The sequence below is a fragment of the Trichechus manatus genome, unplaced genomic scaffold (genome assembly GCF_000243295.1).
Source record: "Trichechus manatus latirostris isolate Lorelei unplaced genomic scaffold, TriManLat1.0 scaffold00070, whole genome shotgun sequence".
Lineage (NCBI taxonomy): Eukaryota > Metazoa > Chordata > Mammalia > Sirenia > Trichechidae > Trichechus > Trichechus manatus.
Window position 1 is genome coordinate 13,303,098 of NW_004444006.1, and position 27,880 is coordinate 13,330,977.

At 37.2% G+C, this 27,880-nt stretch overlaps 1 protein-coding gene across 1 annotated transcript in view; it reads right to left on the minus strand.

Annotated features, from left to right (window-relative positions):
- Positions 1–3,948: 3,948 nt before the first annotated feature.
- The window catches only part of ZDHHC15 (zinc finger DHHC-type palmitoyltransferase 15), a 224,416-nt gene continuing 200,484 nt past the window's right edge, over positions 3,949–27,880 (minus strand). Inside the window, exons 10-12 of the mRNA XM_004380170.2 lie at positions 24,996–25,096; positions 14,122–14,198; positions 3,949–5,664 (exon numbers count right to left, since the gene is read on the minus strand). Of these exons, the coding sequence (XP_004380227.1) occupies positions 14,152–14,198; positions 24,996–25,096 (148 nt within the window). The 3' untranslated portion in view covers positions 3,949–5,664; positions 14,122–14,151. The remainder of the gene's footprint in view (positions 5,665–14,121; positions 14,199–24,995; positions 25,097–27,880) is intronic.

Consider the following 27,880-nt stretch of genomic DNA (forward strand, 5'->3'; position numbering starts at 1 on the left):
TCCCTATGTGTTGTAAATGCTATCACTATGATGTAATAAGATGGATTAGCAGCAGTTATATTGAAGAGGTCTACAAGATTAGGTAGTGTCTTAAGCCAATCTCTTTTGAGATATAAAAGAGAGAAGCGAGCAGAGAGACACGGGGACCTCATACCACCAAGAAAGCAATGCCGGGAGCAGAGTGCATCCTTTGGACTCAAGGTTCCTGTGCTGAGATGCTCCCAGAACAAGGGAAGACTGATGACAAAGACCTTCCTCCAGAGCCAACAGAGAAAGCTTTCCCCTGGAGCTGACACCCTGAATTTGGACTTCTAGCCTACTAGACTGTGAGAAAATAAATTTCTCTTTGTTAAACCCCTCCAGTTGTGGTATTTCTGTTATAGCAGCACTAGATGACTAAGACACACACGTACCAACCAAACTGAGACTGAATAAATTCCACTATATCCCATGAATGAGATGTATAAAAACTTCCATAAAAGCAATCTGAAATTTTAGGCTATGTCAACATTGTTTAACAAAACCATAATATATAAAAGAAACAATTTTATGCATATACTTTTAATAAAGGATATAGAAAGATAAAGCTGGCCAACATTTGTCAGTATTTCTGCAGCAAGACACATGGTTTTAAGAATACTATATACAATCACTTTTTTATATATAATTTATTTTTGTTGTTGTTATTTAGAATATACACAACAGAAAATACACTAATTCAACAATTTCTACATGTACAATTCAGTAACATTGATTACATTCTTTGAGTTGTGCAACTATTCTCACCCTTTTTCAAGTTGTTCCTCCCCATTAACATAATCTCACTGCCCTCTAAGTTTCCTATCTAATCTTTTGAGTTGCTGTTGTCAATTTGATCCCATATAGATCAATCTTAAAAGAGCACAATGCTCAAGGCAGACATTTTTTACTAGTTAAGCTAAACTACTGTTTGGTTTTAAGAAGATTTCAGGGGATATTTTTGGTTTAAGGTTTAAAGATTATCTCAGGGCACAGTTTAAAGGGTTCATCCAGCCTCCGTGGCTCCAGAAAATCTGATACAATCACTTTTGAGCAGACTGATGGAAAAAAAGGATTTGTAGCAAATTGGCAACTTGAGCTTAATTTCTGAAGCCTCCAGTGCCTTTATTCTTCTGGCTCTCCAATGCATTTCATATATTATCAAGACCCAGCCCCAGATTTTCTGCTGTGTCCCTTTGTTGATTTAGCCAATAAGGTGAAAGCAATTATTCCTTGAATGCATCTGGTATCTTTTTTTTTTTTTTTTGCTTTAATGCCATTTCCTACTAAGAATCTATTTCCTGATTTATTGCATTCATTGTCTTTTTTTAACTCATTCTGCAGAGGACTGTGTACCAGGCTGCTCCAAAGAACACATTTAATAGTTTTGAATACTGTGCAGGACACAGACTTAGCCCTTTTGGAGAAGTAAACAGTCATGGGCTACATGCTATTAGAAACCACCCATTCGTTATTATATTACATCACACCTGCATGCAAAAGGCTACAATTTAATATGGTACATTACAGCTATGGTTAAAGAAATACAGATGTACCATACCTTGTAAACAATTTCCTGCTGATTAGATGGAGCTCATGAATTTTTTAAGAAAATGGGACTTGTATAAGGGTCTAATAATTTTGTTAGATGCCCTCTGACTGACAGAGGCACAGAACATGTCTTTCGCACTGAGTATCTTAGCTACTCTGGGGCAGAGGTTCTGGAATGTATTACTGGAATTTTCTTTGCCTGTAGAGACTGTTAGACTTTTTTTCTGAAAGGAGAGGACAGAGAGAATCATTTCTTTAAAGTATTCGCTTCTGGTGACCAGTCAGCCTGATCTGGGGGCAGTGTTCATGTGTTTTTATGTGTGTGTGTCTGAGCATACACACACAAGTGTGTGTTTGTGTGCACATGTGTTTGTATATATGTGTGATGAGAGGTGAAACTGATGGAATTTGCATGACTGTTACATTTCAGGTGCATGTAACAATAACGTATATTCAATATTCTTAAAACATACCTGCTAGGATTGTGCTTAAATCTCCATTAATGTCAATGTTTACACTTTGTGCAATTTGGCATTAACATGAGAAGCACATTCTTTTCCCTGGCAAAGACAGCCCTGAGATTTGGCTCTATGAGGGCCACAGGAGATAATGACACTGGCTGATGCCACATAGTGTGAAATATACATGTCACATAGGGCCAGTGGGGGAAAGAGGCACATATTACATTTCTATCACATAGAAAATAAGAGCTGTATAAATTGCATACTTTCAGAATTTGGACGAAGTGGGACTCTTTTGGACTGTGACCCTGTCCTAATTCCTCTCAGAGTTCTAAGCTGCTCCCTGATAATTCCACTAATGGGAAATCAAGTCTCTTTAAAAGAGTGCACTGGACACGGTAACTGTGAGCTCCTCCCAAGACAGCGATGTGCCTTTGGAGGTCATTTCATTTCTTTTGCCCTTAATTTTTCCAGCTGCACCATGCAGAAAATACTTTTTATTCTGTCTCTTCTTCCAAAGACATTGCTGGAATGAATGGAACATTAATAAAATAGTCTAAGCTCTGCCAGAACAAATCAGCAATGATAGTATTGAAGAAAGAATGGAGCACACCAGTTTGCTTAGAAATACTGTGGTGGTTAAACTTTTCATTGCAGTCCTGCAATTAAAGACATATAAGAGCACTAGGGAGTTACATAGCACCTTTCAGCTGTAGGATCCTGACAATGAATATCTTCATTTTGCAAATGGAGAAGATGAGTACCAAAGATTTTGGGGAATGAGATCCTACAGAAGTTACTGGGCAGAGCCCCAAAGATGAGCAAGCACAGGAATCGGATCAGGGTGCACTAATTATCAAACATATCTTTCTGTCTTCTTTACCAATAATCAACCAGTTTGGGGGTGGTGCCTATGTGCATTAGTCAATACTCAGATGATCTATGAGTAGGGATATTTATGCTCATGTATTATCAGAATCTGCAAATTAGTGGGATCAAGGTGCTAAGATAGGAATAGAGTTTCTTTTTCCTCCAAGACTCCAGGTAAAACTCTGATTTGGCCTTTTGAAGATGTGTAAGTCTGTAAGACATTAATTAGCTCTACATCATAGCTCTCCCGAGATTTACCTTCCCAGTGCTTCCCTGTAGTTTACTGATGCTGTCTTTTGTGACCTGATATTTGTGAAAGGTGAATGCTCATACGCTTTATGCATCAAAGAAGTTCTTGATGCCTTCGTGACTTTGGATCATAGTTAGCAGCTGCGCTAAAACCCCTGGCAGAAGATGATAGACAGGAAAAGAGAAGACTGCTTTGAGGGCCACTGACTGTGACGTATGTAAGGGACCTACCTTTAGAGAAAGGCGCATTTCTATATAAATAGAAAGCAAGGCTTGTCTCTCGTAAGACCATGTGGATGGCCAAATAAGCTGTCAAGAGAACTCTAAACAAGAGAGTGTTTTTGGAGGGAGAGAAGAAAGGGAGAAAAAAATCTTCCCACCTGAACATATACAATTTCATTGTGAAACCCAGCGTGCACAGTCTTTTAGGCTGCTTCTGAGCTTCTGAGTTTGAGAAACAGTCTCTGGCTCTAATAATAGATTTAGTTATGTCTATCTAATCTCTAAAAAAGGAACCCTGGTGGTGCAACAGTTAATTGCTAGACTGCTTACTGAAAGGTGGTTCAAACCCATCAGCTGCGCCTCAGGAGAAAGATGTGGCAGTCTGCTTCCTTAAAGATTACAGCCTTACAAACCCTCTGGGGCAGTTCTACTCTGTCCTAAGGGTCACTATAAGTAGGAACTGACTGGACTGCACACAACAACAACAATTATCTCTCAAAAAGGAGCCCTGGTGGTGCAGCGATTAAGTGCTCTGCTGGTAATTGAAAGGTTGGATCTTCAAACCCACCTAGCAGCTTCACGGGAGAAAAGACCTGATGATCTCCTTCCCTAAAGAAGGGAACCCTATGGGGCAGGTCTACTCTGTCACATAGGGTCACTATGAGTTGAAATCAACTCGACGGCATCCAACAACAATCTCACAAATGAAATGCTGATCACAACCCATTAATTTATGCTAAAAGTCTTATTTTGGTCAAAATCACCAGGTTCTGTTGCTTTAAGTAGCTGGATTGCTCACTTTCTTAGGTCCACTGGAGTCCAGACTACTGATTGTTTGTGGTAGGCAACTCTCTCTCTCTTTTTTGTTTTTTTACTCAAAAAAAGGTTTCAGGGGAGATAATTTAGTAAACCTAACCATCCCTCTAGGAACTCAATTCCTTGATATCAGTAAGATGCCTCTAACTCCTACTGATCTCTGTAACAGTTAGGGCTTCTCTTGTCAGCAGCTGGGCCCTAGTTCACTGGTTGAAAAATGAAAAACATCAATACTCTTAGGTATTATAATTATAAAGAAGCAGCATTAGTGTCCATACTCATTGATTCAGGTACTAGGACTAAAAGAAAGGATGATTATAAATAAATAGGGAAATGGATGTAAGCTATCTTAATGGCTGAGCTACCACTGAGGCTAAAAGAAAGGATTGACATATGTTAGTTTACCAAAATCTGTACATTCACCCCTGCTGTGAAAACAGATATTTAGTGCTAGTCCTTGGGCTTATGTCAGCTGTGAAATTTTACCCTTATTAACAGAATCGTAATTTAAACCTGAAAATTACTCTTGAACCTTTTTACAAAACTTTTGGCCCATAACTGAGGCTTATAGTTTTTTTTTTCTTTCATCATAAATGTAATTCATACAGGCTAAAATAAAGTCAGGTAGTAGAGAAAGGAATAAAATTAGGTAATTTGGCCATAGCCTGGCATTAAAGGTCTTTAAAACAACAATTGTTATGTTTAATAAAGTGGAAATTTGATTTGATCTGATCTCATCTATTAGCTGCAGTGTTTCAGGAACCTCTAGGACAGATATTTTCCCAGGACAGAGAACAGGTTTTACATTGTTGTTAAATTTCCAATTTGAAGACCTTGGTACCAGTATGTTGAATCTTCCTTTACAATTTTAGGTACCTGATATAGGATGGTGTTCAAATCTCAGCAAATATTCAAATTGCTGTTTAGGGAAAAAGCATGATGAAACAAAAGCTTCAGACTCCTGGTTTTTTCTTTTTTACCTAGATTTACACAACACCACAATAAAATTTTGTGTATATATATATGCTGCACATATGTTTATAAATGCACATGCTACAAGCAGCAAACTTAGTCTGATTCTCCTCAATACCACAAAGACCCTTTAGGTATGATTAACAGTCTTTCCAGGGTAATGAAAGACTCCAAGGAAGTCTTTTGAATTCCCCTTTATCTGACAGAATGAATGAAAAGACCCTCCAGAAAGATACAGTTATTACATTTAGGCTTTCATGGATTAGGGGAGGGGAAATGAAATGAAGAAAGAAAAAGAGGAAGGCTAGCTTGAATTAATTGCTACCAAATTGATGAGTTGAGTCAATAAATTAAATAACTTGTAAAGTCCTGAAACATTTGCACAGCAAGTATTTGACGGAATGATTTTAAACTGTCAAGCTTTCAATCCACCATGGTGATTTATTTTGAAGACTGAATGGTTCCCAGTATATAACTCTGTAAGCCTCATGGGAGGTGGTGGGTCCTGGGAATGAAAACAAGAAATTCACAGGTGAGCTGAACAACTGTAAATATGCACATGGTAACTAACATCCACCTGACAGTAATATGCAGCCATTAAAATTACATTTAGGAAGAGTATGGATCAGCATTGGAAATGTTAATTATTTTTAACCCAGATATTGTATCTGGAACCAAAGATCAAGAAAATATACTAAACTTGAAATTCATGGGTAATTTATTTTCATTTTCTCTTTCTACTTGTATTTTCTACATTTTCTTTAGTAAATATATAATAATTTGAAAATTCTAAAATATTTATTTTAAAAATTCACACAGAAATAAGATGTTTTGAAATTACGCAATTTTGAATCTGAATTCTAGCTTTGCCACTTGCTATCTCTGTGACTCTGCGCAAATAGTATCAATGGACCTTAGTTTCCTCATCTATAAAATAGGCATAATAAAATCTATGTAATACAATATCTGGTACATAGTAGGCACTCAAGTAGCTATTACTAGTATAACCTTTATGGAAAACAATTCAAGAGTCTTTACAAAGTTCATACCAGTAATTTAGCTTCTAGGATTCTATCATAAGGAAATGATTATAAATGAGGTAAAAGATTTACGTTCAATTATATTATTCGCAGCCTTATTCATAATAGTGAAAAACTGGATAAAGTCTTAATGTTGGACATCATAGAAATGGTTAAATAAACAACAGTACCTTGATGTAATAGGAAATTATTTTTGGTATTAGTGAAAAAGCAGAGTTGCAAACTGAACACAGACAGTAAAGACTTAATGTTTAAAAAACACTGGAAATGATACAACAACAAGAGTTGTCTTTATGTTAGGTTAGGAGAAGGAGCAAAACATGAAATGGGTTTTTCAGGGGGGTGAAGTTGAAAGACACTTTGTTATTCAGGTCTGGAGCTCAGAAAAGAGTTCTGAGCTGGAGATACATACTCAGTAAACAGTGTATATATGTTTTTTAGTCAAGGAGTCGATAGATTCCCTAAGGAATGAGTAGATTTATGTGATGGGCAGTAGAGAACCTAGCAAAGTTTGAGAATGTAAATTTAGATTATGAGTGATTTTAATTTTCTTCATAGTTTTGTCTGTTTTCTATTATGAGTATGTTTAATATACTTTTAAAATGAATTCTAACATGTTATTATTTTCTGATTATAAAAGTAACTCATATTCATCATAGAATAATTGGAAAATATAGAAAGAAATAAATTTAAAAAAATAACATGACCTATGATCTCTGAGACTGTTTTCCATTTCCCCTCCTTCTCATTCATTCAACAAATATTTATTGAATGCTTACCATATGCCAGGCACTGTGCTAGGTACTGGTACTAAAATGAGAACAAGACACAGTCCCTTGCCCTCAAGGAGCTTCCAATCTAGTGTGGGAGACAGACAATTTAATAGACTATTACAACACATAATAAAAGTGCTGTCATAGGAGAGTTAAGGTAGCTGTGGGGGTCAGTCAGTGATACCTAAGTAAGTGATGTGAAAGCTAAAACCTGGAGGATAAATATAATATAGTCAGCTGAAGGGGGCTGGGGGAAAGGAGGTGAGAGGTTGCTAAGCAGGCTTCCCAATCAGGGGAAACAGCAGGGACATGTTTGAGGGATTGAAAGGAGTGTGGCTCAAGTGGAGTGTGGGCATAGGACTAGTGGAGAGGAAGCTTCAGAGTCAAGAATTATGAGAGATAAGCCTGGAGAGATGAGTATAGAGGCCAGATCGTGAAAGGGCTTGTAAACTGTGTTAAGGGATTCAGATTATGCTGAAACCAATGGAAGAGTGATTAAACAGAATTGAGTTTTTGATCATTCTAGAAGTAATGTGGAGAATGGACTGGGGGGTGCGAGACTGGAGGCAGGGAGAGCAGTTAAGAGGCTACTGCAGCAATACAGGTGATACATGAGCTAGGGGTCATGCTAATCAGGATAGAGAAACGTGAGCAGCTTCCAAAGATATTTAGGAAATGCATCAAACATGCCTTGTTGATTAATTAAATATGCGAGGGGATGAAGGGAGCAATACAAGAAATATTTATATGGCATGTGAAAGACACTTGGTTATTTAGATCTGGAGCTCAGGAAAGCGTTCAGGGCTGGAAATACATTTTCAGTAGTTATCAGCATATACATGCTTTTTCAGTCAAGGAGTGGATAGATTCCCTAAGGAATGAGTAGATTTATGTCATGGGCAGGAGAAAACCTAGCAAAGCTTAGGAAAACACTGTTTTAAGAAAAAAACTTGTGTGGGGGGAGGAGGAAAAGAGTTGTAAGAGATTTGAGAGAAGCATGAGAGAAGTTTTTTAATTTAACTACAGTAAAACTAACTTTTTTTGGTGTACAGTTTTGTGAGTTTTTGCACATGCAAAGATTCTTGTAACCATCATCAGAGACAGAATGCAGAACCCCCAACATCCCCACGCCTAACCTTGGCAACCATGGGTCTGTTTTCTCTCCATATATTTTTGCTTGTTCCAAAATGTCATATAAATAGAATCATACAGTATATAGCCTTTTTTACCCATTCAAGTATGGGTGTAATGGAATCTCCTTGTGGTTTTAATTTGCATTTTCTTAATGGCTAGTGATTTGAGCATCTTTTCTTCTACTTATTTGCCATTTGTATATCTTCTTTGGTGAAATGTCCCTTCAAACCTTTTGCCCATTTTCACTGGGTTGTTTATTTTCTTATTTTTGAGCTTTTAGAGCACTTTACGTATTTTGGATAAAAGTCTTCTGTCAGATACATGTTTTGCAATATTTTCTTCCAGTGCATGACTTAAAAAAAAAATTCTTTTCAGTGTTCTTCACAGAGCAAAAGTTATAAATTTTGTTGAAGTCCAATTTGTAAATGTTTTCTTTTATGGATTTTACTTTTGATGTCATATCTAAGTACTATTTGCCTAACTCAACGTGATGTAGATTTTCTCCTGTATTTTCTTCTAAGAGTTTTATAGTTTTATAGGTCTATGATTCATTTTGAGTTAATTTTTATATACGGTGTGAGGTATATATGGTGTGAGGATATCCAGTTGTTACAGTACCATTTGTTGAAAAAACTGTCTTTTCTTCATTAAATTGCCATTACATGTTTGTGTAAAAATCAGTTGACCACATTTATGCAGGCCTATTTCTGTATCTGATTTTCTATTCCTTTCCATTGGTTTATGTGTCTATCCTTTCTTCAATACCAGACCGTCTGGACTACTGTAGTTGTATAATATGTCTTAAAATTGGATAGTTTGAGTTCTTTGACTTTGTTTTTCTTTTTTAGGAATTGTTTTGGCTATTCTAGTTCCTTTTCCATATAAATTTTAGAATCAGTTTGTCTATATCTACAGTTTATCTTCTATCCCATGAATATGGTATGTCTCTCCATTTATTTAGGTCTTTTTTGGTCTCTCTCATGTACTTTGTAGACTTCAGGATACAGATTTATACCTAGGTATTTAATTTTGGGGAGTTATTATAAATGGTATTGTGTTTTTATTTTGGTTTCCCAATAGTGCATTGCTAGTATACAGAAACACAACAGGTATTTGTGTATTGAACTTGTATCCTGTGAACTTGCTAAACTCACGTATTAGTTACAGGAGTTTTTGCACAGTCCTTGGGATTTTCTATGTAGACAATCATGTCATCTGTGAATAAGGATAGTTTTATTTCTTTCTTTCCAACTGGAGTGCCTTATATATATTTTTCTAGCCTTACTGCATTTGGTAGGACTTTCACTATGATATTGAATAGGAATGATATGAGAGAAGCTCTGAAGTTCTCGTTAATAAAAGAACGAACCAACAGTAAGTAAATAGTGAAGACTTATCAGGCCAGTCGAGGCTGAAGACCACAAATCTGTAATCTGTTCAGTTGTGTTATTTTTGTAGTAGTCCTTAGCAGCCTGGGTGCAGGAGTGGAGAAGGCAGATACTTGGATTGAATCTAGTATTTGGGTTTTGCTGGCTGGGGAAATAGAGTTAGGGAGATAAGAATATTGGCAAGAGAGAGGTTGAAGTGTCTTGGCTGGATAGAGAAGGAAGTAGCCCATGTAAAATTTTGTTTTCCTTATATTTTGGTTTATTTCCTTCCTGTGTGTATGTATTTAAACAGTTTTAAATTAAAATTAAAAAAATGCAATTTTACAGTGTTTTCAAAGTTCACTCATGTTGTAACATGTATCAGTACTCCATTCTTTTTTGTTGCCATACTGTATTCAATTGTATGGATATACCACATTTTATTTATCTATTCATCAATTGATGGACATTTGGATTATTTCCACCTTTTGGCTACTATGAATAATACTGCTAGGAATATTTGTTTACAAGTTTTTATGTGGACATATATTTTATTTTATTTTTTACTTTATTATTTTTTTTATTGTTCTTTAGATGAAGGTTTACAGAACAAATAGTTTCTCATTAGTTAGTACACATATTGCTTTATGACAATGGTTAACAACCGCATGACATGTCAACACTATCCCTTCCCAACCTTGGGTTCCCTATTACCAGCTTTCCTGTCCCCTCCTGCCTTCTAGAGTGGACATATGTTTTAATTTCTCTTGGGTATATATGTAGGAGTGGAATTACTGAGTCATATGGTAACCATGTTTAATATTTTGAGGAACTGCCAGTCTGTTTTCCAAAGTGGCCTGTACCATTTTACATTCCCACCAGCAATGTATGAGGCTTCTAACTTCTCCACATCCTTGCCAACATTTGTTATTTCTGATAATGATGATGATAATGATGATTACCATCCTAGTGAGTGTGAAATGATATCTCATTGTGACTTTGATTTGCATTCCTGTGATAGTTAATGATGTTGAGCAGCTTTTCATGTGCTTATTGGTCATTTGTATATTTTAGAAATGTCTGTTCAGGTACTTTGTCTATTTTAAAAACTGAGTTATTTGACTTTATTATTGAATTGTTAAGAGTTGTCTATATTCTGCATACAAATCTGTATGCATAATAAGATTCCATTTTGTATGATTCCACTGATATAAAATGTGCAAAATAGGCAAATTTATAGAGACATAAAGTAGATAGGTGGTTGCCTAGAGCTAGGAGGAAGGAGCTCTGGTTAAAGCAGTGGTTAAAGCTCTCATTCAAATTCACCGTCCATTCCATGGGAGAAAGATGTGGCAGTCTGCTTCCGTAAAGATTTACAGCCTTGGAAACCCTATGGAGAAGTTCTACTCTGCCCTATAGGGTCGCTATGAGTCAGAATCTATTGGACAGCAGCCGGTTTAGAGCTAGGAGTGGGAGGAATAGGGAGTGACTGCTAATGAGTATGGGTTTCTTTTTGAGTGCTGGAAATGTTCTAAAATTGATTGTGGCGATGGTGCACAACTCTGTGACTATACAAAAAACCACTGAATTGTATACTTTAAGTGGGTGAATTATATGGCATGTGAATTATATCTCAATAAAGTTGATAAAAATGTACTTTTAAAATTAAACTGTACTCATATAGCTTTTTCACATAACCCTACTATTAATTATTCTTCAAAATCATTATTTTTAATGGCTGCATATTTCATGATAATGATGTAGCAGTTTATTTCACCATTTTCTATCGTCAGACATTTAGTTTTGTTTCCAATTTTCTGTTATTATAACAAATTGATGATGAATAGTTTTGCAGATCTCTGATTATTTCCTTAAAAAATTAATGTCCTAAATAGAATTATCAGATAAAATTGTACGAACAGTTTAAGTTTTTTTTGTACATTTTGCCAAATTGCCCTCAAGAAATGATCTATGAATTTAACCTTCAGCAGCTATAAGAGTGACTGTTTCAACATGTCCTTGTTGACACTATAATTTGTAAAAATTGAATGATTTAATGGAAAAAATGGCATTTTGGGTTAATTTAATTTGTATTTCTTTATACTGAAGTTGGCAACCCCACGTGTGTTAGAGTAGAACTGTGTTCCATAGTGTTTTCAATGGCTAATGTTTTGAAAGTAGATTGCCAGGTCTTTCTTTCAAGGTGCCTCTGGGTGGACTCCAACTGCCAATCTTTCAGTTAGCTGACCATGTTAACCATTTGCACTACCCAGGAACTCGCCATGAGTCAGAACCTACTTGATGGCAACTTTTTTTTTTTTTAAATACTGAAGTTGAACAATTTTCATGTTTATTCTTCATTTTAATTTTTTATTTTGTTTATTGTCTGTTTGTATCCTTTGCCCATTTTCTAACGTTGTGTTTTTCTTTTTTCCTGATTTGTAAGAGATTTGTAAATTAAGGATGCTAATGATTGTGTGTTGTATGTTTTGCAAATGTTTTTCCAAATCTGTCTTTTAATTTTGAAGAAAATATCACCTAGAGTCAGTGAATTTTTTGTGTAAAAATTGTGGTAATAATTTCTTACATACAAAAATTTGAGACAAAACAAAAAAATGCTAGCATTTGTTAGTTCTACGTTATAAATACATGGTATTTTTTTTCACTTTATCCTTTTCTTTAATTTAAAACATTTTTCATAAGAAAATCAAAGGAAAATAAATAGAAGATATCTAATAATTTGTACATTCATAACTTATCCAACCATTTTCCTATCAGTAGACATTCAGATTGTTTCCAGTTTGGAATTTTTACATTACTGTAATAATTATCTTCATACATGTAAAAAAAAATTCTTCATATCATGATAAGTTTTGAAATGTTTCTCCCACTCTTTTCTCCTGTGTTCCCAAATACTTTTCTATTATTGTCAGAACATGACGTTGTTGTTCCCATAAAATTAATCAGTTAATTTATTTGAACAGAATGCTCTGGGAAAAAGGCATTTCTTAAAGCCAAATTTGCTTATCTAGGGAAGAATATCACAAATGTATTTCATGGTTCAATATTCACTCAAAATATTCTTAGAAAAAAGGGTTACATGGCCAAATAAACTTGAAAAATAAATTATTCCACTTTTGGAGATTCATAAAGTTCTTTAGCATATTAAAAGTTCTGATAAGTACTACACTAAAGATGAGGTTTCATAATCTGCACAAAAAAAGAGTTCCTTAGTCAAATGAGTTCAGGGAAGTACTATATCCTCCTCTTGGAGATTTATAATACCTATTATTTTGCATAGTACAGTAAAAGATATGGGAATTCTTACACTGAAGATATCACTCTAATTTTGCTTATACAGAGTTTCCTAAATTTATTTCAGTGGAGAACTTTTTTTCCCTTTAACATATATTAACATCTATTCCATAAAAACGCCCTTAGTAAAATGTTAAAATAAGAAAATGAAAGAAATGAGCACCATGGATAACTGATATCTACATACTACTACCATGCAGGCTGTCTTACCTAAAAATCAAACAATTTCATCAGAGCTTTGAAAAAGAAGATAGACTTACTTATCCCCTCTTTTCAACCTTTGATTATTAAGTGAAGATGCATAGTAAATAGCCCAAGTAGGTTTTTTAATGTAGTGCCATAGTGGAAAGAACACACTTTTGAGGTCAGACAGACCTGCCCTGATAGCTTATGTTGGCGACTTACTAGTTATGTGACCTCAGATAAGTGGTTTAACCTTTCTGGACCTCAGTTTTCTTGTAAATAAATAGGAATCTCAATATTCACCTCACAGAGCTGTTGTGAGGAATAAATGAGATAACATATATCAAGTACATAACAAAGTGGCTGGCACATACAAAGTCTTATACAGTGTCTATACTGGTATACAGCAGGAGTTATATAAGGGAAAGAAGTGAAGAGTTGAGAGCCCACAAATATATGGATAGGCTACTGAATAATAGTTAGCTTTTTCATGGGAATAGAATTAGAAGGCTTATGAGATCAGAGCTTTGAGTTCCACGGTATTTCTATTACCAAAATTCTCCTTTCAATACTGAACTATACTGGGTTTATTTACCTGTGAGTGTTGCAAAGAGAAAACTGTTTACTTTTTCACTAGGAAGAGCATACCAAAGAGAATCCTATGGGTAAGGCAGCCTGCCACTGATTAACAAATTAGTAGCATTTTAGGTAGAGTGGAGTGGAGTATAGGGAGGGTGCTTTTTACCTGTGAGTGGGTGAGAGTAAGTTATTAACCAACATAATGGAGTAAGGCAAAAAGAACCTATTTGTAATCCATGTAATTTCAGAGACCCGGAGTGCACCAGGACAAGTTTTATAATTCACAGTATGAAGTAAGTAACCCTAATGGGATGTTTGACTGTTTCTGGATCCCCTGGGGTCTTTTAGCCCAAGTGACATAAGTGAGAGTTTGTAGGGAATATGGGCATCTTTTTCAGTACATTGCACAGGGAAATTATGTGTAGAACTTCTGTTTATGTGAGCAGTAGTGGAGTGAAGAATTTAACACCTTGTTTACCAGGGTGAGAACTTACCCTTTTCTAATTCTGCTCCCAAGGCTGCTTCTTAGCAGTGCAGGTGGCACTGTACGTGCCTCCCTCAGAATACTGACCTGTCTGAGATGCGAGGAATGTGAAAACTGCTATGTTTCTGTTTCCACAGCAAGAGATGATGAGCCTTCTGGATAATCTGTAAAGTTGAAAAGTGAAGGTGATCACGTGTCCCTGTCTCTTACATGGGTGGATATTCATTCACTGGCATATTTTCTTCTTGTCCAATTCCTGGAAGCAGCAAACACCTGAAAATCTCTAAAGCATTTATAACCAGTTCAGACATGCACATTCTAATAGTAGTCAGTCTGCTGTACTATGAACTAAGATTTTTAAAAAAATACATCAGCATAATCCGATCTATAATACTGGCTGGTATTTGACTTAAATAGCTATAATAACAGCTCAACATCATCTGACTTTAATGGAATATTTTGGGTCTTGCTACTCACAAAATTATCATTTTCCTGTTATTCCACTGGACATTGAGATAGCTATTATAGTACTTTAGGTGTTGGTGTGTTTCTAAAAAGGAATGAGGTTTCTAGAAAATAAGAGGCTTTGGGATTAATAACATCATTTATGGTATAAATGTTTTTGTTTCTAACACCCAGTCTTTTGGGGGAGCAAAGTACACTCTGAATCAGCTTGTTTAATGTACAGATAATCACTTTCTTCATACTCCCTGCATAATAATGTGCTTGGCACTTTAAGATAAAAAATGTTGACAATAGTTGTCTCTTATACTTTCTACCTAGTATATTTTCCTTTATGAAATCAATGTGTCATTCAAAGTGCTCCCATAGGTGTAAGGTCTGGGTTACCCCTGCCACAACATGCTGGCAGACTCCCATGCCACTGAGCCAACCAGGCAGATTTCCAGCAACAAGGTTGTTTTCTTCCAGGAAGAGGGGAAAAGTAAAAGTGGCTCTGAGAAAGCCTGTCTTTGGAACCACAGTCCCATGATTGGCACAATACTGTCATGTCTGGAATACCAGCCTTTTGGCTATTCTTAACCCTAAGTCTGAACAGAAAAGCAGCTGAATTGGCCCAACTGTTCAGTGAAGAACTATAGAGAATAACTCATTTATATTTGTCAAAAACTCAGAGAAAAAAAGGCACCTAGTGCTTAAATATCCATCTCATCCCACCTATCCAACAATTCTACCAAGGGGACCGACAAAGAGTGAAAGGCAATGCTAGAAGTGCAGTGCACTATTTGCTTTTCCTCTCCAGGGAAGTCATGCTAATTCTTTCTGTGTTCACTCCTGGCTAATGGTTGGCTGTCTCAGAATTTGCAGGTGTGGTCTGGCAAAGCACCTTTCCAAAAGTTGGCTTTCAGCATTCTGCTAAGTGGGTTTGTTCTACTTTCTTCAACCGCAGCCCACAGTCTTATTTGGCACAGAACACTTCCTCCTGGAAATTATTTGAATTAAACTAGGCCCTTGCAGACATTGAAGCCTGAGCTGAAAAACCCAATTATCAACTTCCTTCATGGTTTCACTCCCAGGTGAGATGAAGCTGATACTGCAGGGGTAGGCTCATCATCTGGTGAGGACCAAACTGAAAAGTGCAGATACCTCATAGAATCAGGCTCTGCATAATAGAAGACAAATGCAGAATTTAGGAAGTCAATTAATCTTCTCCTTCTACCATCTGCACCTATGCTGCTCCCTACAACCCCTACTAGCTTTTGCTGTCCTACGTTGTAGTGATTTCACCACTGTTCAATAGATGTCTCCTTGAACCAAGAATTATGTCATTTTAATCTTCATGTAAGCTGGTTTGGTTCTGGTTCTATTCCTGTCTTGTCCTAGATCTCCTCCCTTCCTTTAAAATTCTAGGTTTCTACATAATCTTTTGATACTATGGGAAGTGACAGTGACAGTATGTGTATCCTTTCCAGCCATTGGTTCTCAGAGACTGGGAAGAGTAGGGAAAGGACACAATGTGGAGTCTGGAAGAACCTAGGTTTAGTAGTGACTGCATTATGGCCTTACATAAGTCACCTTACCTCCCAGCCTCAGCTTTTTAAAACTGTAAAATAGGGGAGTACTTTCACATTCATTGCATTTTTGTCATATTCTCCCCCAAACTATGAATGTCCTCTAAGTTTCTATCCTTGACCCTCTGACTTTCTCTTACACCCTTCATTTCCTTCCCCACAAGGATGCACATTAGGACAATGTTTAGGTGATTCCAAATTTTACATTTCATCTCCTTCCCCTAGTTTCATTATCTCCCTTGATTATCTCCTTTGCCTTTCATAGGTTTAACTGCCATCTCTATACAAATGACTCCTAGATCTCCTTACTCACCAAGACTATTTCTAGTTACTTAAAATGTCTCTTGGTTTTCATTCTTCCTCTCTATTTCTAGTGTTACCACCACTCATGAAGCCATTGTGACACATGCCTGGCTTTCTGCTGCTCTTTCTGGTTCTTGTCTCCCCAAATTCCAAATGATCCTGCATACCAGAACCTAAGCAATCTTTCTAAAATTTACCTTTCATTATATTAATAAATCACTTAGGAAAAGAAAAGTGATAGCTATTTCCTACTGTACCAAGTCTACAAAGCCTTCTATTATCTGGCCATATCTTACCTCTCTAAGATTACTGCTGACAACCCACAATGCTGTGCTTCAGAATGATGATCGTTCAGTGTTCTTACCACAATCATGTTGTATCTCTTACCTGGAATGCTACTTTCTTCTTCCTAGTATCTATCCCAATGTTACCCATCCTAATAACACCTAGCTTAAGTCCTGCCTCTTCCTCAAAACCTCGTAACCACTACAGCCCATACTCCTTTCTCCTGTATTTATATACTCAGAGTTTAAGCATCACTAATAATCACATGCTTATTATGTGTATCACACAGTACTTAGCACAGGGCTAAACCTACATTAGATATGTAATTACTGGCATCATTTTTATGGCAATGAGTACATCAAGTCTTGTATTAGACTTACGTGTTTTTCTTACCCTTCCTTACAACTGAAAATTCTTTGATAGCAGAGGTCACCTTTTATTTGTATTTATATTTCTCCAAAGTACTTAGTCTAAGGTGTTCCCTGAGAAAATGCTTTATGAACTGAATTGCTTGTTTGAAGACCATTATTGAAGGGACACATACCAATTCAGAGTCCAAGGATGGATAACATAGATAAAGCTGTAAAATAAACAACCATGATATTATTCCATGAGGTAAGGTTTCCAGGAAGTGGGCGCATGCATATTCCCTTCTTTTCTAGAAACATGGGGAATGAGTCACTTGGAAAATACCTAGCTACCCAAAGGAGTACTTCTCTCTAACCCAGTGTGTATTATCTTTGATGCTTTCAGTGATGAGACCTAGGATTCCTTCTCTTGGACAAAGGCAAATGACACGTGTAAGAATAGGTTGTTTATAGCCTGGTGGTCAATACACTAGGTGGAGTTGAGAAGAGGGAGCAACTGGGTGTATATATAGAGGATACTTGAAGAAACAAATTTGCTTCCAGAATGTGGAAGGTATATTAATAATGTAAGTTTACGTTAAGAAAAAAAAAAAAAGGAAAGGAGCCATTTGGTGAAAGACGTCAGGTTGTAATTATTCGGCTTGACTTCTGACTCCTCAGTATCAAATGGGGGTCACAGAATATCACATTGTAGAGCTGAAGACTGCCTAGATATCATGAAGTTGAAAATTAGGTCCAGAGAAGAAAAGGGACTTTCCAAAAGCCACACAGTAAACTTTGTGGCAGAGCTGGGAAATGATTCTCATACCAGTGCTCTATCCATATTTTTCCATCCTTCTATTTCTGGTTAAAGAGGCACAGGAACTGAGATAATCTTTTTTCCAAATGGACCTTAAAAAGGTCTATCAACAAAAAAGTAAATAGGAGAAACGAGCGATACTGGTGATATAGTGGTTAATGGTCTGAACTTTGGAGCCAGTTTCTGTCACTTTGTGACTTTGGGCTTCTCTGAGCTTGAGTTCCATCATCTAGAAAATGGGGTTATTTAGTATTTATATTTTACAATGTGAAATATTATGACTATTAAGTGTGAAAATGCCTACAAATCACCTGGCATATAATAGGCATTCAACAAAATGTTAGTTTCTCCCTTTTCCCCCTTCCTTTTTCTATTATATTCTTGATCAACCATCCAGACTTCCTACCCAAGAATGGCACTGGGGTAGGAATATATGTAGGAATAGGAGAATAAATAACCTTTTGAAAAAGAACCATTCACTTAATCATCCTAAATGTATAATCATAAGTATATGTCTCCTCCGAAGATCAGGCTGGTAAAATGTTAGTACAGGCCAATGTATCTTGAATTCCTATACAGAAAGCTGGAAAAGAATTGACTGAGACTAAGGACTCTGAGCAAATAATCCAAGAAGCTGGACTATATGAAGAAGAATGTGGCATCAGGACTGAAGGAAGACTCATTAACAACCTGTGATATGCAGATGACACAACCTTGCTTGCTGAAAGTGAAGAGGACTTGAAGCCTTACTGATGAAGATCAAAGACTACAGCCTTTAGTATGGATTACATCTCAACATGAAGAAAACAAAAATCCTCACAACTGGACCAATAAGCAACATCATGATAAATGGAGAAAAGATTGAAGTTGTCAAGGATTTCATTTTACTTTGATCCACAATCAATGCCCATGGAAGCAGCAGTCAAGAAATCAAACAACGTATTGCATTGGGCAAATCTGCTGCAAAAGACCTCTATAAAGTGTTAAAAAGCAAAGATGTCACTTTGAGGACTAAGGTGCACCTGACCCAAGCCATGGTATTTTCAATCGCCTCATATGTGTGCGAAAGCTGGACAATGAATAAGGAAGAATGAAGAATTGATGCCTTTGAATTATGGTATTGGCATAGAATATTGAATATACCATGGACTGCCAGAAGAATGAACAAGTCTGTTTTGGAAGAAGTACAGTCAGAGTGTTCCTTAGAAGTGAGGATGGTGAGACTTTGTCTCACGTACTTTGGACATGTTATCAGGAGGGACCAGTCCTGGAGAAGGACATCATGCTTGGTAAGGTAGAGGGTCAGCAAAAAAGAGGAAAACCCTCAACAAGATGGATTGACACAGTGGCTGCAACAATGGGCTTAAACATATCAACGATTGTGAGGATGGCACAGGACGGCAGTGTTTCGTTCTATTGTACATGGGGTTGCTATGAGTCGGAACTGACTCGATGGCACCTAACAACAACAACAACAAGGCTCTTCCGTAGTTGGCCCTGCCTGTCTATGCATGGGAATAAAAAAGTGCAATTAGGTGCTCCTGAAGGAATAGATTCTTTGAGGTAGAAAGCATGGGTTTAACTCAAAACCCTGTCTAAATCTTGTGTCAGTGTCTTGAAGAGGCTTCTAAAGAACAAACTCTTGATGTGAAAAGCCTCTTATCTCTGAACCAGAGCACTTGTATACAGGATGTACTGGGAGAATCTGAGTTCTGATGAGGAGACGAGCTCTTACTAATCCTCTCAGAAGGCCCAGGGATTACAGCAATCTCTGGCATAGGATGGAAGTGTGCTTTGATAGGAGTATTATTTCATCATCTTTCTAAAACATATTCCTCATATCATGTCCCTGCTCAGAAACCTTCAGTTTTTCCCCATCACGCATAGAATAAAGTTCTTAGTCTTGTATCTAAGGTCCTATCCAATTTGATACCAATTTACCTTTTGAATCAATCTAACAATCTTTTTCTATATGCAACCTAATTTTGCTAGGGTTGCAGAGAATACTGAAATGAAGGTGACATGGTCTCTGACTTCAAGAAGTTCCCATCCAATCCCTTATTGCCCAAACATTTTGCTGGAACCAGGTTACTTTTTTTCATGTCCCCCTCACTTAGCTTGGGGTCTAACCTGTGACTTTGCCTATAACCTCTGTCTCTCCATTCCTTGCCACCAATCCAAATATCTTATCTTTAAGGCTCAAATTCTACCTCCTCTGTGAAGCCATTCTTGACCAGTCCAGCCCACACAAACTTTATGGTCCCACTTATTTGGTCAATAACATATCCTGTGTTGTGTTTTGTTAGGCATCTTTTCATGTATAGGTTTTATCTCCCCAAATAAATGCAAGACCCTTGAGTTCAGAGACCATACTGCATAACAACCCTTATGGGTCCAATGTCATATTCTAAATACACTCTCAATAAATACTAACTTATTTCTTCTGTTATTCTTTCTGGCAGGCTATTCATCATGGCCACAGAAACTACCTGATTAAAAATAAACCAGAAACCCCTTCTACTTTGAGCAGTTACTAATGACTGTCATACAAAGAAAGCTTTACTCAAATAAAGGAGTAGGAAATTAGGCTATATATAAAAGCACTTAATACACGGGAAAGGAGGCCTGGTGGCACAACAGTTAAGTGCTTGACTGCTAACCAAAAGATTGATGGTTTGAACCCACCCAGTGGCTCTGTGGGAGAAAGACCTGGTGATCTGCTTCTGTAAAGATTAAAGCCAAGAAAACCCTATGGGGCAGTTCTACTCTGTCACATGGGGTCGCTATGAGTAGAGAATGACAATGACAACAATGACAATACACTGGAGTCTGAAGTCAATATTTTTCTGGATAAGTATCCAGCAGCATTTGACAGGAAGAAGCTTCAAATTCCTCCAAGCCTTGGTTATCATTAACACCAGAAGGCTGTATTAGTAAATTCAAGCAGTATTTTTTTTTTATTAAAGTTTTTTTACTCAATAAAAATATCCCTCCTGGGATATACTCTGAAAAATAATCAAAATAGAGTCCATTTCCAGCCTCATTAGCTGGAGCTAAAAGCAGTTTTGGCTACTTAAGAAAAGCTCAGTTCTTTTTCCACTTCATTCTTTTTAAAATGTTTTTCTTGTCATAGTTAATACACCAGTATAGAGTAACTGGCATAGGCTGTGCATAGTTATTGTGTACTCTGGGGTTTAGTCCTCTCTATTAGATTTCAAACCAGGCTGATGAGGAGCTGAATGAGAATAAGGAAAGGAACTGGCTCTATCTTCTTTGTTAGGAAATAAGCCTAATGGACAGAGATCATGTGGTTACAACTGACAGATGCTAACCTCGGTACTTCTATCAAAGCCAAAACTGAGTTTGGGTCCTGTCAAATAACCACAATGTAGATGTTCTTGGAAATCATTTTTAACAGCTCTGATTTGTGGGTCAGGACAGAGTAATCATTGAAAGGCAGACTGGTATGTGTTTAAGTTTGTTCTAGATGATAGGGGGAACTGGGAAGTTCCCTGTAAACTCTGGGACAACATTTCTCTGGAACTCTCTGACCCCCTCTATCAGAGTTAAGCTTAGAATCTTAAGAAATTTTAGGCTACTATCCTGAGCTCAGATGATTCGCTTTCCTTATAGCCTAGGCAAATCCACACCTACGAAAACAACCTCATGGGAGATTGCTGAGGAAGATGCTCTATGGCCAATCATAATACATTATTATATAGTTCGATTTGGGTTTCTCTGTGGGAGGAACAGCTGTTTCCCCCGTATGAGGACTGTAGGTCACTTGAGGTTGCTTATTTGAGTCAATGTGAAAACAAACCTCTTATGCCTCCTTGGTAAGATCTTGCAGAGTAAATTTTCCTAAGAAGTGGTCTGTATTTCTATTTATCCTAAAGTATTTGCGGATGCAAACCTCTCTGGAGCAAGCTAATAATATCATTATTCAGTCAGTGGTGTCGATTAAAGAGTTATTCCCTTGTAAATAGAAAAAGCCATTGCTCTGCTGCTGGAGTCTTTGCCAATGTCTCTGTTAGGTTCACTGCCTAGAGAATCTTGACCGTGGCTACATACTCTGAATTTCCAGGGATGCTGCATCTCAAATAAATGTCCAAGGTCAAAGCTATAGCAACTAATTTGAAAGGGATGATGGTTGGAAAACGGCTTTGTTACTTATGGAAACAATAATAAAAGGACATAGAACATTCAGAAAGATGTCAGGGCCATAAAGGTAAAAATAATATTGTGAAATCAGTTCTATAAGGAAATGTTAAGGAGCTAGGACTCCTCTCCTCTGGGAAGGCTAAGGGGGTTCTTTATGGGTCTCACATAGAGGCAGGTTTTAACGTACAGCAGTTTGCATTTAAGAATCACTCTGACAATCACATCCACCTTATTATTCATGACACTTAATGGCAGGCAGGTCATAGATGTCACTCAGCCAATCTGGAGGAAATGGATTCCAATTCTGAATACAGCAGAAAGACTTATATTGTAAACGCTGTTTTTTATGCAAGCTACAGGGAAATTATGATGAACAAAAGATAGTAATAGAACAGACATATCTGGGTCGTTTCCTCAGAAAGCTAAAATGCTAAAGCTAAGTCTCTCAGAAGTCTTTAAAATCTCCTCATAACAATAAACTGACCTGTACACTTTTGATTTGTGCATTTTTCTATGTGTTTGTACATTAAACACTTTATTTTTAAAATCTCATCAGAGAAGCCTATTTAAATACTTTGATTTCATAAAGGTGTTTCTTTATCTTATGCTTTGTTGTACTAAAATAAGTCAGAAATTTCAAAGAAGATAAAGACTTTACTTAGTTCCTGACTGTGATAGTACATTTTTACTTAACGAGTTACTGTTTTACCCTATTCATCCATTTATATACAACTTAGAATGCTTTACATTATGCAGTGTACACCACTTATAGTGAACTAAATATATTTTGGTCTAGGAACCAAACCCTGGCATTATTCTTATAAGAAATTAAGTTCAACCCACATAATTTTAACTTACAGCACCCAGGAATTGAAGTTTTTAGAAGTGTAAAGACTGCCTGTATATGATAGGTTATGCACAGAAAATGGGGACAACTGAGGATAACACAGAAGGATCTGGACAAATAGTGCAGCATAACTTATAGTACAGTTTTCTAATAGTTAAAGTTGTTAGATACTGGAATTGGTGATAAAGGAGGGTTGTGGAATTTTCATCAATGGATTTTAAAGAAAATAAACTAATCTGTATGGGATGGCATCATGGTCTTGTTAAAGCTAAAGGTCGCTTATAGTCTATTATGATTTAAGTAAGAAATAGTTGAATGCTTCAGACAGCAAGCTGGCATCCAGTCATAGCACTGTGTCTCACATGTATTTGTCCAAAGGAGAGATACAGCACGGTACTGGAAAGAACATAGGATTTGGAATCAGGATACTTTAAGTCCAAGATCTACCTTACTTTAAATCCGAGCTCTGCCTCTTTCTTGCTATATGATCTTGGATAAGTTATTTAACATCTCCGAGTCTCAGTTTCTTCACTGATAAAATGGGGATGGTATTAATAATAATGCCTACCTAACATGACAGTTGTAAGAGTAAAAGGAAATAAGGTATATGAAAATACTTTGTAAACTATAAAATGATATACACATTTGTTATGATTAAATACTTTTGAAGAAGTCCAAAATTATTATTAGCACTGATGGTGCAGTGATTGAGAGCTTGGCTGCTAACTAAAAGGTTGGCAGTTTGAATCCACCAGCCGTTCCTTGGAAATCTTATGGGATACTTCTACTCCGTCCTATAGGGTTGCTATGAGTCAGAATTGACTTGACGGCGAGGGATTTGGTTTTTTCGTTTTTTTAAGAAAGGAACCTTTTTATGATGTAGGGCTACATCTACCCTTTAAGTATTCTTTCCTCTTGCCAACACAAAGCTCAGATATGAATATTTTTTCCATTGTGGAGATATTTCAAACCAGGTAAGACCCTATAAGTCTCTGATTCGTGTTAGAGTTTGGGTTTCTTAATATCAAAATAAGAGTTCTTATCACTGTGACTTCTGTAAGTAAAAGTCTATTTGGAAAGGATGAAGGCTGAAGGAAGATAGGCCAAACCTACAGTCAATTTTCCAATAAAGAGTCAGCAAGAGGAGGTAAGGGAGTTGCCTATAAGTTCTTTGGGCTGGGCAAGAACTGTGAGAATGTAATGTGCTGGTGTAACTATGGATTTGGGACTGGTTTGCCTTGCTTAGCCCTAGTTAAGTGCCTTACTCTAAATCTGGACTTCTAGGTAGAGAACCTGGGCCTGGATAATCTAACTGGGTGAAAATTTAGAAAGGTTTGTTTCCTACTTCTGATCCCCACCTCAATGCTTTTCCATGTCCTAGCTCCATTCCATAGCCTCATTAACCCCAGGTACTGTTTGTGGTAACTACTACCAGCTCCCACTCAAAACTGCAGCCAGTTACTGCATTATTAGGACCAGCAGGTTAAAACTACTATCTGATGACTGGTATTATCAACATAAGCAAATGTCGAGGGCACAGCAGTAGGCATAACATCACGTGAAGACAAAGAATAGCGCTGATAATGGAAATATAGGGCACGATAACTTAATTTTCAGCTCCCCACAAAAAGTCTCAAGATGACCGAATGATATGGTGAAAAAATGTTGGGAGGGCAAAGCTCTGCTTCCTTATTCTTCCTTTGCCCCTCTGCCTTTTAGAAACGTAGACTACATGCACATGTAGGCTTGCCCCCCCATATACTATCTTTTATTCTTGAGTGTATTTAAACCATTCTAAAAGAGAATGGAATAAGACTTTAAAAGAATAATGAACCAATGTGAATAAAGGTGAGTAGAGAAAGGTGAGCTGTTGCCCAGTGATTGAAATAATTCAAGCAAAGCACCATGAGTGACCTCGTAGTAGGATTGTTTACAAACATGCACAGCACTGTTTATTAAGTTTCCTGAATGATCTGACTGGTCATGAATCATAGTATCACAAAACTAGTAAGGAACCTCCCAATACCATCTGATCTTATCTAAGCCACTTACGTTTGCTAAACAAATCTGGCAATACTTGACCTTCTCCATCCAAAGGGCAATTATAAGGATGACATAGTATAAAATATTTTTGGACATTGTTGTCTTACCACACTGGGCCTACTTACCTCGGCTGTCATCCTCATCTTCCCAGGGCTCTTCATTTGCTAGCAATGGATTCTGTGACTCATTCATAGACCTCATAGGGAAGGAGTGTCCATCACCAGGGCTGATGGGGAAAAAGAAGGCAGTAAGCTCTTTCAGCTGACATAGACTTTTTGTGACAATAATATTCTTTTTAGAAATTGGAGGGGGTGGTTAATTAGGAAAATTTAGGCTTATTGACTAAAGCCATGGTAGAATAGGCTCTTAAACAGCATCATTTACTTGCTGTATTGTTCTCTATTTCTATTAATTAATTTATTTTTAGCAGTACTACACACAACCAAACATACATCCATTCACAATTTCTACACGTACAGTTCAATGGTATTGTTACATACTTCACATTGTGTCACCATTCTCAGTATCTCTACCCAAATTGTTTCATCATCATTAATTTAGACTCTCTGCCCCATAAAGTTCTCATCTGTGCTTTAGATTAACTGCTGTCAGTTTTAACTGATATAGATACTTCTTTATAAAAGCGCAATGCTCAAGGCAAACATCCTTTGTTAACTGAGCTAAACGGTTGTTTAGTTTAGCGATGGCTTCATGGGATAGTTTTGGTTCAAAGTTTAAAGATTATTTCTATGCAATATATTCGGAGGCTCCCCCAGTCTCAATGGATCCAGTAAGTCTGGTTTCCATATGAATTTGAAATTCTTTTCCACAATTTTCTTCCTTTTGGTCAGGATCTATCTATTGGGTCTATGATAGTTAATGTTATGTGTCAACTTGGCTAGGGTATGATTTTTAGTGATTTGGCAGACACTATATAATCACTTTCCATTCTGTGATCTGATGTGGGCAGCCAATCAGTTGAAAGGGGAGTTTCCTTGAGGGTGTGGCCTGCCTCCAGTATATAAATGGATGTTCTGGCAAAGCTCTCTCCCTCTCCTTTGCATTTGTCATTGCCTGACCTCCGGCTAGTGGGACATAAGCCTGAAGAAGTCTTCAGCCTGCTGCCTGACCTGCAGATTTTGGATTTACCAGCCCCCACAACCCTGTGAGCCAGCAGAGGCCTCCAGCCTGCCACTTGATCTACAGATTTTTGGTTTGTCATCCCCTGCAACCACGTGAGCCAGCAGAAGTCTCCAGCCTGCCACCTGACCCACAGATTTGGGACTTGCCAGCCCCCACAATTGTGTGAATCATTTCCTTGAAGTAAATCACTTTATATATATTTCTACATATGCTTCACTGGTTTTACTTCTCTAGAAAACCCAGACTAAGACAGGGTCCTTGATCAAAACATTCAGTAATGGTAGCTTGACACCATCCATTTCTTCTGGTCTCATGGTAACAGAGGTAGTAGTTTATGGAGGTAATTAAACCTACAGTCTACTTCTTTCTCTGATTCCTGGGTATTCTTCTTCCTCTGCTGTTCCAGGCAAATAGAGACCAATTGTTGTATCTTAGGTAGCTGCTCACAAGCTTTTAAGACCTGAGGCACTACTCACCAAACTAAGAGGTAGAACAGATACTCTAAAACAATGTTAGGACAATTGACTGGATAGACCCACAAAGTCATGACCCTAAACCTTCAAACCAAGAAAACTAAACCCATGAGATCAACAAGAATCAATAAGTGTTGGCTTTTATTTTTGGTGTGGGGGGGGAGGCTGCTGTTGTAATTGTAAAATTATATAAAACACTTTATTTGCCATTTTGCCGTTTGTTGTGGTGTACAGCTTAGTGATAACAGCTACATTTGTCAAGTTGTGTAACCATTACCCTTAGTTGATGCCTATTTTTCCATCACCATAAACAAAAATTCACCACTTCGCAGAGAGTTATTCCCCTCTCACTCCCCCCTCCCACCCGTGGTAATCACTAGTAACCACTGGTCTGTATCTAATTATCTATTCTTGTCATTTCATATGAGTTAAACCATACAATATTTAGGAGCCTGGTGGTACAGTGGTTAAGTGCTTGGCTGCTAACCTAAAGGTTGGCAGACAGAACCCATCAGTGACTCCGTGGGAGAAAACATCTGGCGATCTGCTCTCATAAAGATCACAGCCTAGGAAACCCTATGGGGCAGTTCTACTCAGTCCTATAGGGTAACTATGAGTAGGAATCGACTCGACAGCACACGACAACAACAACATACAATATTTGTCCTTTTGTGATTGACTTGTTTCACGCAGCATAATGTCTTCGAGGTTCATCTATGTTGTAGTGTATATCAGGACTTCAACTGTATGTATGTACCACATTTTGTTTATCAATCCATCCATTGATGGGCACCTGGGTTGTTTCCACATTTTTGCTATTGTGAATAATACTGCAGTGAACATCAGTGTACATGTGTCTTTTTGTATCATTATTTTTAGGTCCCTAGAGTAAATACCTAGATGTGGAATTGGTGAATTATATGGTAGTTCTATTTCTAATTTTTTTTTATTTTGGGAAACCAGCCTGGTATTTAATTGTGACACTTTAAAACTATACAATTGTATCCCTTCCTCCCACCCCATACTTAGTCTCCTAAAATGACAAGAAAAAAAGCTAACCAATCACAGGTTCAATGTGTTTAATAAATTTACCACTTCAGTTACTATTTGCAGCACCTAATATTCCTTTGAAATATCAGACAGATCCAGCAGTGACCAACAGTAAATTTTAAACTCCAGAGTTTAAAATTTCAGGTTCTCGGAGCATTCTGTGTTGCAGTGGCACTTGTCCAGAATTAGCACCTACCTATAGTTTGGGAATTTTATGTACCAGTGTAGAAAGCCTTTCCCCTTCAAAGGGAAGAAAGAAAATCACTGCTCAAAACCCAACAGATCTGGCTGTGAGGTCTTTCCTCCTGTCGCATTATTCAGACTCATTTTTTTTTTTTTTTTTT